General features: G+C 28.1%; 4 protein-coding genes across 4 annotated transcripts; 2 read left to right on the top strand and 2 right to left on the bottom strand.

The window, feature by feature from the left end:
• Positions 1–2,823: 2,823 nt before the first annotated feature.
• Positions 2,824–3,699, bottom strand: OCT59_018679 (uncharacterized protein; the record flags this gene model as incomplete). The annotated part of the gene is made up of 2 exons (XM_066135550.1): positions 2,824–3,499; positions 3,578–3,699. The coding sequence occupies 2 exons, from the start codon at positions 3,697–3,699 to the stop codon at positions 2,824–2,826; spliced, it is 798 nt and encodes a 265-aa protein (XP_066004827.1).
• Positions 3,700–4,822: 1,123 nt separating this feature from the next.
• OCT59_018678 (uncharacterized protein) lies at positions 4,823–5,260 on the bottom strand (the record flags this gene model as incomplete). The annotated part of the gene is made up of 1 exon (XM_066135549.1): positions 4,823–5,260. The coding sequence occupies one exon, from the start codon at positions 5,258–5,260 to the stop codon at positions 4,823–4,825; it is 438 nt and encodes a 145-aa protein (XP_066004826.1).
• A 1,451-nt stretch (positions 5,261–6,711) lies between these two features.
• OCT59_018677 (uncharacterized protein) lies at positions 6,712–7,437 on the top strand. Its single transcript, XM_025322948.2, has 2 exons — positions 6,712–6,968; positions 7,036–7,437. The coding sequence occupies exons 1-2, from the start codon at positions 6,815–6,817 to the stop codon at positions 7,143–7,145; spliced, it is 264 nt and encodes an 87-aa protein (XP_025164911.1). The 5' UTR covers positions 6,712–6,814; the 3' UTR covers positions 7,146–7,437.
• Positions 7,438–7,826: 389 nt separating this feature from the next.
• On the top strand, positions 7,827–10,163 carry OCT59_018676 (uncharacterized protein; the record flags this gene model as incomplete). The annotated part of the gene is made up of 8 exons (XM_066135548.1): positions 7,827–8,163; positions 8,253–8,292; positions 8,370–8,469; positions 8,559–8,822; positions 9,086–9,437; positions 9,532–9,727; positions 9,811–9,929; positions 10,006–10,163. The coding sequence occupies 8 exons, from the start codon at positions 7,827–7,829 to the stop codon at positions 10,161–10,163; spliced, it is 1,566 nt and encodes a 521-aa protein (XP_066004825.1).
• Positions 10,164–13,079: the final 2,916 nt, after the last annotated feature.

Genomic DNA, 13,079 nt, shown 5'->3' with positions numbered 1-13,079 from the left:
AATGTTTTACATTTATTTAATATCGTAACTACATCGTAATGATATTATATCAACACTGAATTAACATCACAAAAATATTTTTATTGTAATATACTTTACTAAAAATTGCCAATTTTTTGAAATATTTTTATAGACCTAGATACAATAACTTTCAAAACAATTGTGCAATTATTTTGTAAAATTTTTAAAATATATCAAAATATATTTAAGGTATTTTTGAAATTAAAATATTAAAATAATATCAAAGTTAGTTATATTATAATAATAAAATAATAATAAAAGCATTAAAAAATTATTGTGATATTGTTTTGAGATATTTTTATAGACCTAGATACAATACAATTACAAAATAATAACTAAAGTATAATAAAAACATTTTAATATATTAAATGTATTTTAGTAGTATTTTAAAATTATTACAAAATCATTTCAAAAAATTGGCTATTTTTAGTAAAGTATGTTTATTATTTATTATACATTAATAATAATAATTTTTTATTAGTGGATTATTATGGATGAGTGGAGTACGTTTCTTTTCTTCCTTTTTTTTTTATTCTTTTCTTCTCTTTTTTATTCTTTTTTTCTCGTATGTGAGTGGATGGATACGTCATTTTCAATTTTAAAATATATATATATATATATATAAAAAATAAAAAAAACAATCATGATTAATAAAATGTACTCTTTGTAAAATATATTTAAAATTTAATACATAACCTTGGGATAATAGTTAGAGCAGGTAATTCCGGGATTTTGTAAAGAATAATAAAAATGATAATATTTTTAAGTTAGTTCTTTCTTTAAATTTTTTTGAAAGTGTTTTGTTTCTTAAAATCATAATATTGTAAAAAAATGCTGGTTGCTACGACTGACGGACAACGACAAATTGTCAGGCTACCCCCGGACAAAGTAATTGGAAGGCGGAAAATGCCATAAATATCCAGCCCTATTTTACAACATTTTCTTCCAGGCTAAAGCAAATATTACAAAAGAAATTGCAAATATATTTAACAAGCAATAGATACATGGCCGTTGAAAAATATATTCACACTTCATATTGTAATACCACAGTCTAACAAAGAAATTGCAAATATATTTAACAAGCAATAGATACATGGCCGTTGAAAAATATATTCACATTTATACCACAGTCTAACAAAAAAATACTCAAACCACAACATATTGTAAAAAAAATATGAAAAATACGTGTATATCCTATTTTCATACCTTGCTTAACAGCTCCACTATTTATTTAAAAAACGGCTTTTTTCTCTTTTGTATGTGGGTAGGTGGGTACATTTTTCCTTTCTTTTATTCTTTTCTTTCGTATGTGAGTGGTGGGTACATTTTCTTTTCTTTATTCTTGCTTTTATTCTTGCTTTTTGTATGTGGGTGTCTTACTATGTTGAATATATAAACTAAAGTGTCCCAAAGTATTGTTAATATTGTAAAAAGATAATTAAAGTATACTTTAAAAAGAAAAAAGAAGAGACGAACTAAAATACCATAAAGTATTAATATAAAAGACAAGAGAAAAGTGTATTTTTGAAAATAAACAAAAAAAATCTCATTAATAAACGCGAATTTTAGCTATTTTTAGATATCACATGCATGATATCACATGCATGTAATTAAAGTGATTTTAATTGGTTAATTTTAATTTATTATTACATCATGCATATGATTTTATTGGTTAAAATTTTATACGATACAAATTAAAATAATTATTTTATTATATTTATATAATTAATATAATTATATGGCTGTAAAATAAAAATTATTTTTTATCCAAATTCTATTTGTAGTATCATGGTTTGGTAGTTAGCACCTTTCTGAATTACAATTATGAATAAAATGTACTTTTTGAACATTATCTATTACAGTAATTGGAAAAATACATCTCCATTTATCTCCTGTTGCTTGAAGACGGTAAAGTGGACATTTTAATACTGAATGTTCAACCATAGTATCTTCAAACCAATCTACAACAATAAATGCATAATATTTGTTATTGTTACCCTTATGTTGAAAGATACCTTTGATTATTGCATAAGATTCTTCATGATCTTCTTCATAAATTGTGATAAAATCATCGAGATGTAGGTGAACTTTTGAAAGGATACCATTTTCTTCTTCAATCATATATGATGCAAATTTGTACCAACTAATTGAAGAGTTTATAAGTGCCGCCTCAAACTTCATATCCACATAAGATAAAAACAATTCAGTTTTAAAATTATGTAAAGTTAAAAGAAGTTTATCACGTTCCTGCTTTGGCATTCTTTTTTTTAATGAAATATTGGAAATAAAGTTTACTGGAGATATAACTAAATTAAAAGATTAGTAAATATAAATATCAAACATGTACTATTATATGCAATAAAATACTTACTTTTTGTATCATCATCATCGTCTTGAACTTGTTCAGTTGCTTCAGTTGAATATTTATCTTCTGTAACATACCAATTTAAAAATAATTGTCCAAAATTTGAATTTGTAAATCCAGTACAAGATCTATTAAATCTTGGATCAATACCACCATCTGCTAAATGTCGAATTGCAAATAAAGTATTGTAACGCTTTAATAAATCTAAATCTATGTTTTTGCAATTAGTTTTTGGTACCATCCCCTTAAAAATACGATGGACCATTTCTTTTATACCAACTTGGGTATTAATAAGTGTTCCAAAGGTTTTAGCATGCATCAAAAGATGCATATTAACGTGTATGTTTGGTAAATTAACAAAATTCACAAAAACCTATAAAAAGTAAAATATTGTTAATTATTTGAAATTATTCCACATTTCAATATCAAATTTGTAACTATACCTTTGGAAGGATTGAAAACTCTTCTTCAAGACATTGTTGCAATTCCTCATAGCTATCTGATGTAAATTTCTTGTTAAAAACCGCTTTCATAGTTTTTGCAACATGTATCCAACAAGATATAATAATTTTTGGAACTGAACTAACTCGAAATGCATCAATTCTTTGTTGAATCATGGCTGTTTCATTACGTTTGATACTTGATTCTTTTAAAAACTGGTTTAACAAAAATGGCATAATCATAGCTAATCTAAGTAAATCCGACATCATAAAACTATTGTAGTGAGTAATCAGATTTGGTAAGCGAGACCATCTTTTTGGGATTTCAAAATTTTTCCAAATTTCAATAAAATTATCTTCTCCTTCTTGTGAAAATAATTCACAAGTTAATTTTAGTAGCCGCCCAATCTTTCCTGCAGTCGCATGATAAACATCCTGCGGTGTCTGTAAATGTCTTTCCCTTTTTAATTTATCTAAAATACTAGGTAATGATCGTAAACCATATTCCGTACAAAGTTGATCTCTTCTTGACATTATAGTCTCATGAGAAATTTTTAAGATTTCTTCGTCTGTAATATGATGATAACGTAATGTTGTTACGATATCCTGATTGTGAGCACTCAATGATTCTTTAGTAGTTTTACAAGTACGACAACCCTTATTTGCATTATGTCTAAATTTATTTTTTAAAAAATTTTAATAGTTGTCATAAAATTATATTATTATATTATTAACTAAGTTGAAAAAATACCTTAGTACTCCTGTCATATCGTTACCTTGAGGTAAATCTGCCGTAATAACGCCTAAACCAGCAATTATCCATGCATCTTGTTCTTGGACAGTCATCACCTTTCCTTTCTCTAATTCCTTCATTTCTGAAATGAATGGTATCATAAATTCGTCAAATTTTCCTCCAAATGGGATAAACTAACAAAATGGTTCTTTATTAGCTTTCTTTGATGTGCTGGCATATTTCCAAACTGTACATAAACACCACCTAGAGAATGGTATACATTTCTAAATGTACCAAAATCATCATAATAAAGATCTAAAAACAGCTTATAGATTGGCATAGATGATGATGGTGGATTTCTAATAGAAATGTAATCAGATGGATGTAGGTATGAAAGCTTTACATTACGAACGTGCCAACGGTCATTACATTTATAAATTATTTCACTAATCCGCAATGAACCATCAGGAATATTTTGATGTTGAAACATCATCAATATAGTTACTTTTTCTAAAATTTGAGAAGTCATTATAATTAAAAATCGTTCGTCTTGTAACCATACTTCACCGGTAATAGAACGACGTTGTCTTGGTAACCCTTTTAAATTTCCGGGTAAATCACTATATTCCAAAATTTTTTGAATTCGTAACTGATAATATCCATCATGATTTTTTAAAATTGATCTTAATCTTCCAAGTTTTTTTTGACCATTATCATCATGATAGTAAACAAAATCACCAGATCAGTACAATACTATTTATTAAAAATAAATAACTTTAATAAATATTATCAATGATAATAAATTATAATTGTATCAAAGTGTATTAATTTATAACCTTCTGATATTAATATTTCGTGTTGTCCAAAAAGTGGGGATTCCCCCCATAAATTTCCATGCCAAAATTCTGATTTTTCTTCAGAATTAATGCCGGGTCCAAAATACATATGCTTCATTAGCATCGGATTATTAAGAACACGCCATATAATTTCACTAATTGAGAGTTGATACAAAAGTTTTGATTCTCGTGAGGTTGATGGAGTTTTTTTTGGTGAAATTTTAATAGACTTTGTTATTATTGGTAGGAGAGGAAGACGTTTTCTCCATGATTGGAATCTTCGGATATTTTTTACCACATGGGTAGGTTCAAATTGAGAATTGTGAATGATATCGACAAGATCTTCATATGCTTTCGTAGAAACATTATGTTTCTGAAGCCAGCAAAATAATGCCGTAGTTGTATAATTATCAAAGTACATTGCAAATTAACCATTGCAGAACGGTATCTTGTCTTCATCTAACGCTTCAACGATTTGATGTATTTCTTCCTCTTCATTATTACGTTCCTCTTCATCGTTATTACGTTCCTCTTCATCGTTATTACGTTCCTCTTCATCGTAATTACGTTCCTCTTCATCGTTATTACGTTCCTCTTCCACTTGATTATTATTATCATCATTATTACCTTCATCCTCCTCCTCTTCGTCATTGTTTTCATTATTATCTTCCTCCTCTTCCTCCTCTTCATAATTGTATTCGTTATCACTTTCTTCTTCCTCTTCAGTATCAGATGAATTGACATTATCTTGCGAAAATATCATCTCATCATTGTAGTCTTGAGGATTAATTGATCCATATGCATTATCGTCATCATTAATGTCTTGAAAACTTAAATCATCTTTATGATCATACTGAAAGTCCATGTTATCGTTATCATTATCAGGTGAACGTACAGGCGAACGAATTGCCACTCTCTCGTCAGAATCTGTTATCTCATTAGGTTTGCTGTAAGAAAACTGATTTCAAATTCGAAATGGTTCTATTGGCTTGTTGTGACTATATCGTCTTCTCATCTTTATAACAATTTAAAATAATTCAAATTTAATTAGAATTTTATAAATTCAATTAGAACTAAATTTATTAAATACTATTAGTGTATCGGCAAAAAAAAAAATGCAATTAAGTAATCAATTCGGTTAAATTACTGCCGATTTGGCTACACAAAATTTAGGGTCAATTATACCGGCTGTATATGGTTAATGACAATTGGTATGACAAATAATATTATCGAAAATAGTCATTTATTGAATGAAAATAAAATAAAATATATAATAATATAAAACATAATAATAAAATAAAATAAAACATATAATAATATAAACATAATAATAATTAAATAAAATAAAACATATAATAAAATAAAACATATAATAATAAAATAAAATAAAACATAATATTAAAATAAAATAAAACATAATAATAAAATAAAATAAAATATATTAAAATAATAAAATAAAAAATAAAAAATCAATGACATCGGTGAGAGCGCCTGCGTGGATTATAATCAGAATCAATTTAATAACTGATAGTACTTACTATATTAATTTTATGCATATTTACAAAAAGTTGTATTCTAACTATTAAACTGGTTAAGTTATAAACATGTGACTAGATCATCTGATATTAGATGGTGATAAATATGATGTGTTTTTAAAAAAGTTCTTTATTATCTTAATAATAAAAACATTATCACCAATATCTTACTTAGTATAAATTCCAATAATCTAATGTTACGTTCTATGTCAACATATCATGACGGAGAGGTTGAAAAGTTGTAAATTATCATTTCTAATTACTAAATTACTAGCACTTTCCTGCGAAATCTTTCACAACGCATAAATCCTAATTAAAGTAATGACGCCAAAAGAATGTTCTTAAGGAAATTTCTTTTGAATTTGTAATCTAAACATTGTTTACATTTCATTGTGTGGTGGAGTTTATATTCCTGAATGACATCGGTAAACAGGTTACAACAATATTTTTTAGAATTAACCTGTTTATAACTGGTAAGGCTAACAATCGATTATAGCAACAATAAACTATAAAAAGGAAAGTTTAACCAATATAATCCCATCATTTTTGATGACAAAGTATCAAATTTTCAGGGTTAAAACTTTAAGACCAATTTGTATATTCAAATCATTTAATTATGTGACAAAATCGAATTTTTTTTCCTTATTTGGAAACAAAAGCAATATTATTTTTTTTTGGCGTTTTTTCGAAAGACAACGCAATTACTTTATCAGGATTGTGGGCTGTGGCTTTACGGGTTGAGATCGTTATATAAAGAAGACTTGGACGGGGATATTTGCTTGAAAATAATTAACAACAAAATTTTTAAAACAATTCAATTTTTATAAAAAAAGGCCTATTTTTTTTTTACTTTAATCACATTAATTTTTTTTTAAAAAAAAAAAATGTCAAAACTTTCTTTCATCGCTCTTTTCATAATTGTCATTTTCGCTTTTCAAACGACAAACGTTAGCGCTGGACCAATCGCTTATGCTGTTTGTCAAACCGCATGTAATCTTGGTTGGGTTTCATGTTATGCGTCAGCAGGAATAGTTGCTGGTATGTAATTTATATAATTAGAATTCAATTTACTAAGAATTTCGTTCACTAAAAATTACTTTTTCAGGAACCGTCACCGGAGGTCTTGGTGCCCCTTTTGCTGCTATCGCTTGTAATGTTGCCCAAGGTGTTTGTATGGGAGCGTGTGCTGGCTTATTAGTTGCTCCAACTCCATAGTGAAAATGAAAATATATTATTCTTGTATATTTTATTTTTTTTAAAAATTTATCAAATAACAATACATATATAATTTTGGTAAATTTGTTTCAAATTTACCTCAAAAAAAAAAGAAAAGAAAAAAAAAGTATATAATTCAAAAAAAACTAAAAAAATTATATATCCATTATATATTTAGTTTAATGTGGTTACAATGTATTTTTTATTAGGAAGCTCATATATGTATTGTAGGATTTATTAAGTAAAAATAAAGCTCTCTCGTTTTTTTTTTTTGCTTTTTATTTTATTTTATATATTTATAATAATAATACCATAGGCCTATAGCGATGCTTCAATACTGATTTCCTACTTAACGAGATCTTCACGAGTAAATCATTACAAAGCCACAATTAGTGAAAAATTGCGGTTATTAATAAAAATTACTACTGAGAATTTTTCATGCAAATCATTTAATTTTTCTGTTACTGATAAATTTTTTCGAAGTAAGCCATAACATAAGAAGAGTCTATTTTATCAGTTTATCAGTCACAATGTATCCGGAAAGGTTTTTACAAGTATATAAATTCTCTAAAACTTTTTCAAATTTTCTTCTTTCTCTAAAAAAATAACTTTCTAAAAAATCATTCTCAAAAAAAATTCATTTCTTTTATTCAATTATTTTAAAACAAAATCATCTCCAAAATGGAAATTGCTCGGAAATCTCGTTCTTTTACGATTAATATTAATGAAAACAACACTATTAATAATAATTCTAGTGTCCCGCTTAAAGTCCTCAAAATTGGACAGCTCAAGTATCTTATCTGGCATCAGAAAAAAGTAACATTACAACTCGATGACTATGACCTTATGAAACTTTGGATGATCGACATCTCTGAGTTTAAATCAGATACTATTGAAGAACAAATTAAAAAAGAAGTCGTCGAAGAGTTGGATCCTTTCAACTATCTTTCGAATTATTTTTCAGATCAAGCTGCAGCTAATAAAAGTATCATCATCGTGCAAGTGCCTGCCATCACTGGTAAGTGTCTCCCATTTGCGATAACAAAATATCGAATTTGATCTGATCTTTTTTTTATTACAAAAGGTACTAACTGTTGATACATATAGGTGAGGCACTGAGGCAAATGTATCGTTCTTATACGATCAGGTGCTATGTTCTTATACGACCTATATTATGTGACATATACGTCGTATAAGATAGTATGTCGTACACGTATAAGAAAGATACATTTGCGGCACTGAGGCTTATTGGAAAAACGTTTGCAAGACCTACGATTGGCTAAAATCCTTGTGTCAAAGTTCCAATAAAATTGCGACGCATAAGGTATGTTTTTTTTGTTTTCAACCTGTTGTATGTTTTCTCTATTTTCTGACTGCATACTAATTTATGAATCAATAAAAATATTATTTAAGGTATTTAAGGGTAGCAAAGGGCGAAATGGAATATGCAAAAGATTTGAAAAACGTAAATCAAAAGATCGAAACCTCCATCCTATCCCCCTTTTGGCCAATGGACCGGACACAGGCAGGAGCCGACTTCTTCAAGAATTGCCGACTTTATTACGTGAGCAAGCTAAAAATTATACGACTGACAATGAACTTCTGAAAATGATCAACAATCAAATGTACGCCATCAATGTTACCTTTGGCAATGATACTCCTGCATCAGATAAAGATGTTTGTTTATATTGGTCAATCGTCAGTTGCACTGCGTTTAATCTATGAGTACTTTATCTCTGGAATTATGCATTACATGATGGATTGTAAAAACAAATCACTCGAAATTGCGAACGCACTTGCTATATTCTTGAAGATGTTAACAAGGATAGGGATGAAAATAATAAAATTAAATTTTCGTTCTTGGCATTGGAATTATTCTATACAAGATTATTAGAGGAAATTAAAAAATCAAAATATGTGAATTACGTTCAGGCGTCAAGTATCGACTTGGAAAACTATATCCATTTGAGGAATTTAGAACCGCTATAACACCAGTAATTGCGGACGCTGTCCTTAACATTCCCGTAGAGGAAAATAAAACAGATGGAGGTTTATCTTATGTTGATCTCTCATCAAAAGGCATCCTAAATTTGGAATCAGCACATAACAATGACCTTTTTTATGTTCGCATGCCGTATCTATGGTTGTGGATACTAATATCATATAACGAATCATTTGAATTTTGGGAAGTTATGATTGATCAAAAATCGCATGTTCTATGGCAGGATTCTGAAGATTTCAACATGCGATTTTGGCTTTACGCCTTCGACTTCTTTCAATATTGGATAAAATGTGAGAATTCGAGATCTCTTCCGTGGTGCACATTTCCTTGATGATTTTTCGTTTTTAGATAATGTAAATTACAAATTTGTCCTTCCCGATGCAGATTCTATTAAATATCATGAACTTGAATACCAATATCCTTATACCGTGCAACAAGAGCACTTGTCGCTTGGTACTGTATATAAGAATTGTCCAAATGCTCCTTGGGATGTTTTCTTTTTTCTGGAGAATTGCCTTTTTGCGATCCGAGTAAAGGCTAAACAACCTCAAGTATTAAATAAATCAATGATAAATGGTGAGTATGCCAAAACAGAAGCAGGATTTAAAGAGTTAAGTGGAAAAATTCCTGGGATTGAGAACTGGATGCTTTCATATGTATAAGTGGAAGTATGACAGAAGATGCGTTGAACAATTTACAAGAAAATTGTCTTGTCGTACATCGTGCAAACTTTAAAGATTTTTACGGATATATATTCTCAAGTCGTGCTGAATTTTCTGCAGGTATGGTATAACAAAAAATTTTTATTTTAAGATAAACTTTGTATTGTTTTATAACATTTTACTTTTTTTCATTTAGCTAACGACAAATTGGATGTCAATACTGCTGAAGATTACGAATTAAGAACAATTAAAGGTATAGGAAATGAAACCGCACGTGAAATCATTAGCAAAAGGCCATACGTTGATGAAGAAGATCTATATAGTCAAGTCAAACAAAATAGGTGGTCAAGATAGGTGGTCAAGCAAAGAAAAAGATTAAGGTCGTAAGAAATATTGATTAGTGGGAACTGGGAAGTTTGATTTCTGCATAATAATAGGGGTAGAACAATTTCGTAACGATTTCATGTATTAATTATATTGCTTTGCGTAATAATTGTGGTAGAGCAATTTCGTAGTTTTTAACTGTAAATATTTTTTTAATAAATGTAACAATTTCGTGTAATAATATATTTTTTAAAAGTCTGCAATACATATGAAACTTTATTTTTTCCAGAATCTAGAATAGAATAAGTTTTAACACAAAAAAATAAACGAGAAGCAAAGACAAGTCTGTGAAACCCAAGCGGATGGTAGTCTGATATACGTTCTCCATTTTCCCTACAAAAGGTACAGACAGGAAAGATTGGTCTTAACGATATAGGGAAGATAATTCAAATTTGTTTCACGTTCAAAGAAAGACGATTTATTAGCTTTTAGTTACAAACGAAAAAAAGCTAAAGCGTGTCATATTGACAAAGTCATCGCACGTATGCGTAGAAATATTTAAACGTCTACAAACCGAAATTCACAGGAGTTCGATGCTATAACTATTCCTCATGAGGAAAATTTCTTACAATTCTGTTACTGTTGGACATTTTACCTTTAGACAACGTTTAATATCCAAAGCTGAAGAATTAACATAGACAGAGATATTAACGGAGCTCGGAGAATTTTTCTTCGAGCGGAGCCTTTGTGTTTACAAGCAGGAAATAATAGATAATACTTCAAATAGTATCATTTGTTGTTTGATAAATATGTGGATGGATTGTTTTAAAAAATTTAGAATGCTGTTCTAGATGCTCTTGTAGTGACTAATAGTGCAGAAAAAATATTCTCAATTTGTTTCGGAACGGATGGATTTTAATGGTTCCTTTTCTCTAGCGATCCACGCCATAATCGCATTTCTTTTACGTTGAATAGGAACAGTGCAAATCTGTACTAACATCCAATTAGTACGATAAATTACAAACTTTCCTCTTATTACAATCATAAATCTTTTCTTTTTTCGCCAAAGAATTCTCAAGTTATATTGATCTTTTAATTTGTTTTACGGTCTCATTCGTTATTTTTATAATGATGGGAATATGAAAAACTTTACCTGATTTAGCGAGGTCATTTGTATTTTTTGTTGAATTACAGAAAGAGTTTTTTACGAATTCTTCAGTTAAAAGTTTCTAATTTTATAAAATATTGTAACTAGTTTAATTAGTTAACGCTAAGAAAAATTATGAAAATTTTTTATACTAATGAAGAAATTTTTTAATTAACCAATCATATATTAATCTACCTTCAATAATTATATTATTACAAATTTCTTCAGTTTCAGCACAAGTATCAAATGATTATTCTCAAGAACAATTCTCAAGTTATATTGACGTTTTAATTGGTTTTATGGTCCCATTCGTTATTTTTATATTGGCAGATTACGAATATGATGATGATGGTTCAAAGACGTTGACATATGTAGCGAGGTCATTTGTTTTTTAATTAATGATTGGATTACAACAAGAAATAGCTTTCACAATTTCTTCAATTAAAATTTCTAATTTTATTAAAATATTACAACATATTGTAACTGGTTCTCTTGGACTTCAAGTTATCTTAAATTTATTTATTATAAAAGTACTGAAGAAAACAAAAGTATAAAGAAAGATTATGAAAATTATTTTAACAAAAACTTTGAAGAATATTTTAACTTAAACTTTGATAAAAGAATTCAACCTTTTTGAACCACTTAAAGAAAAAGTTGAAAGAATTATTCACCTTGAAAATAAAACTCATGAAATTAAATTTATCACTCTTGAAGAAAAATTTAAAAAACTTGAAGAGCTCTTTGAACAAAATGTGCCATTTCATCAAACTTACAGTAGCATCGTACTTATCAAACCATCTAAATCTACATCAGAGATAGCAATGAAAATGTAAGAAGTTTCAAGATGATAATGATAAGATAACGTTTAAATATTATGTTTATATTGATATAATTGCAGATTTTATAAGCATCAATACGTCTATTTACCCTCTTTAATTAATTGTTTACTTCTAAATTTAAGTGCTTTGTTAGTTATGTATTGATGTATAAAATTATTTTAAAAGAAGATAAAGGAAAATAATGCCGAAAGAGAAATGACTGATGAGTATACAAAAGTGTATAATTTTTCATCTAGGGTGAAATTGTAATTGCAATAATAAAGCAAGGTTGGATTCGTTAAATTTTAACTAGTCGTAGATAGAAGATTTTGGTGATTTTTTATTTAGGAGTTTTTATTATTAAAAATCCTTGTTATTTTTGTTATAAACTTGGATTTAACCATCTTTCAATTTTCAAAATCGATTGGTTTTCACCTCAAAATTCGTTTTGATTCGTAATATGATTGGTTAAATGTCACGTGATAAGAAAGAAAATTCGTCTGTACCATTTAAAATACAGTACATAAGGACTTTTAAGTGATTATCAATGATAAAGCCAATGAAACTGGCGGGTTTTAATTTTCTTGAGTTACTGAATTCTCACATATTAACTTATTAAAATGATGTAGACAATGTCGGAGCAATGGTCGGATCGCTATAGAAATTTTCCAAAAATGTGAGCGTCTTTATTATAAAAATATAAAATAACAAATTAACCTGTTCAAGTTTGGAATGTGGCTAAACAGTACTATAGAAACTTTTTCAAAAAATGAGTAAAAAAAGCATCCCAGTTCAGTAAATATTTTGCACGTTTCATTGGTTTAAGTTTTCACGTAATACGATAAATTTCATTTTTATATCATTCCTTTATCATTTTGTTTCGGCACAAGTGTCAAATGATTATTCTCAGGTAATATTGACGTTTTAATTAGTCATATGGTCCCATTTATTCTTCAAATAATTTTTACTGTAGAGTTAATA

The sequence above is a fragment of the Rhizophagus irregularis genome, chromosome 28, assembly GCF_026210795.1.
Source record: "Rhizophagus irregularis chromosome 28, complete sequence".
NCBI lineage: Eukaryota > Fungi > Glomeromycota > Glomeromycetes > Glomerales > Glomeraceae > Rhizophagus > Rhizophagus irregularis.
This window is presented reverse-complemented; position numbering and strand designations above follow the sequence as displayed.

Excerpts from the sequence above, each read along its gene's own strand:
- OCT59_018677 (XM_025322948.2), top strand. The coding sequence starts at position 6,815 with ATGTCAAAACTTTCTTTCATCGCTCTTTTCATAATTGTCATTTTCGCT. Across the intron at positions 6,969-7,035 it reads GTCAGCAGGAATAGTTGCTG|GAACCGTCACCGGAGGTCTT; the intron begins GTATGTAATTTA and ends TTACTTTTTCAG.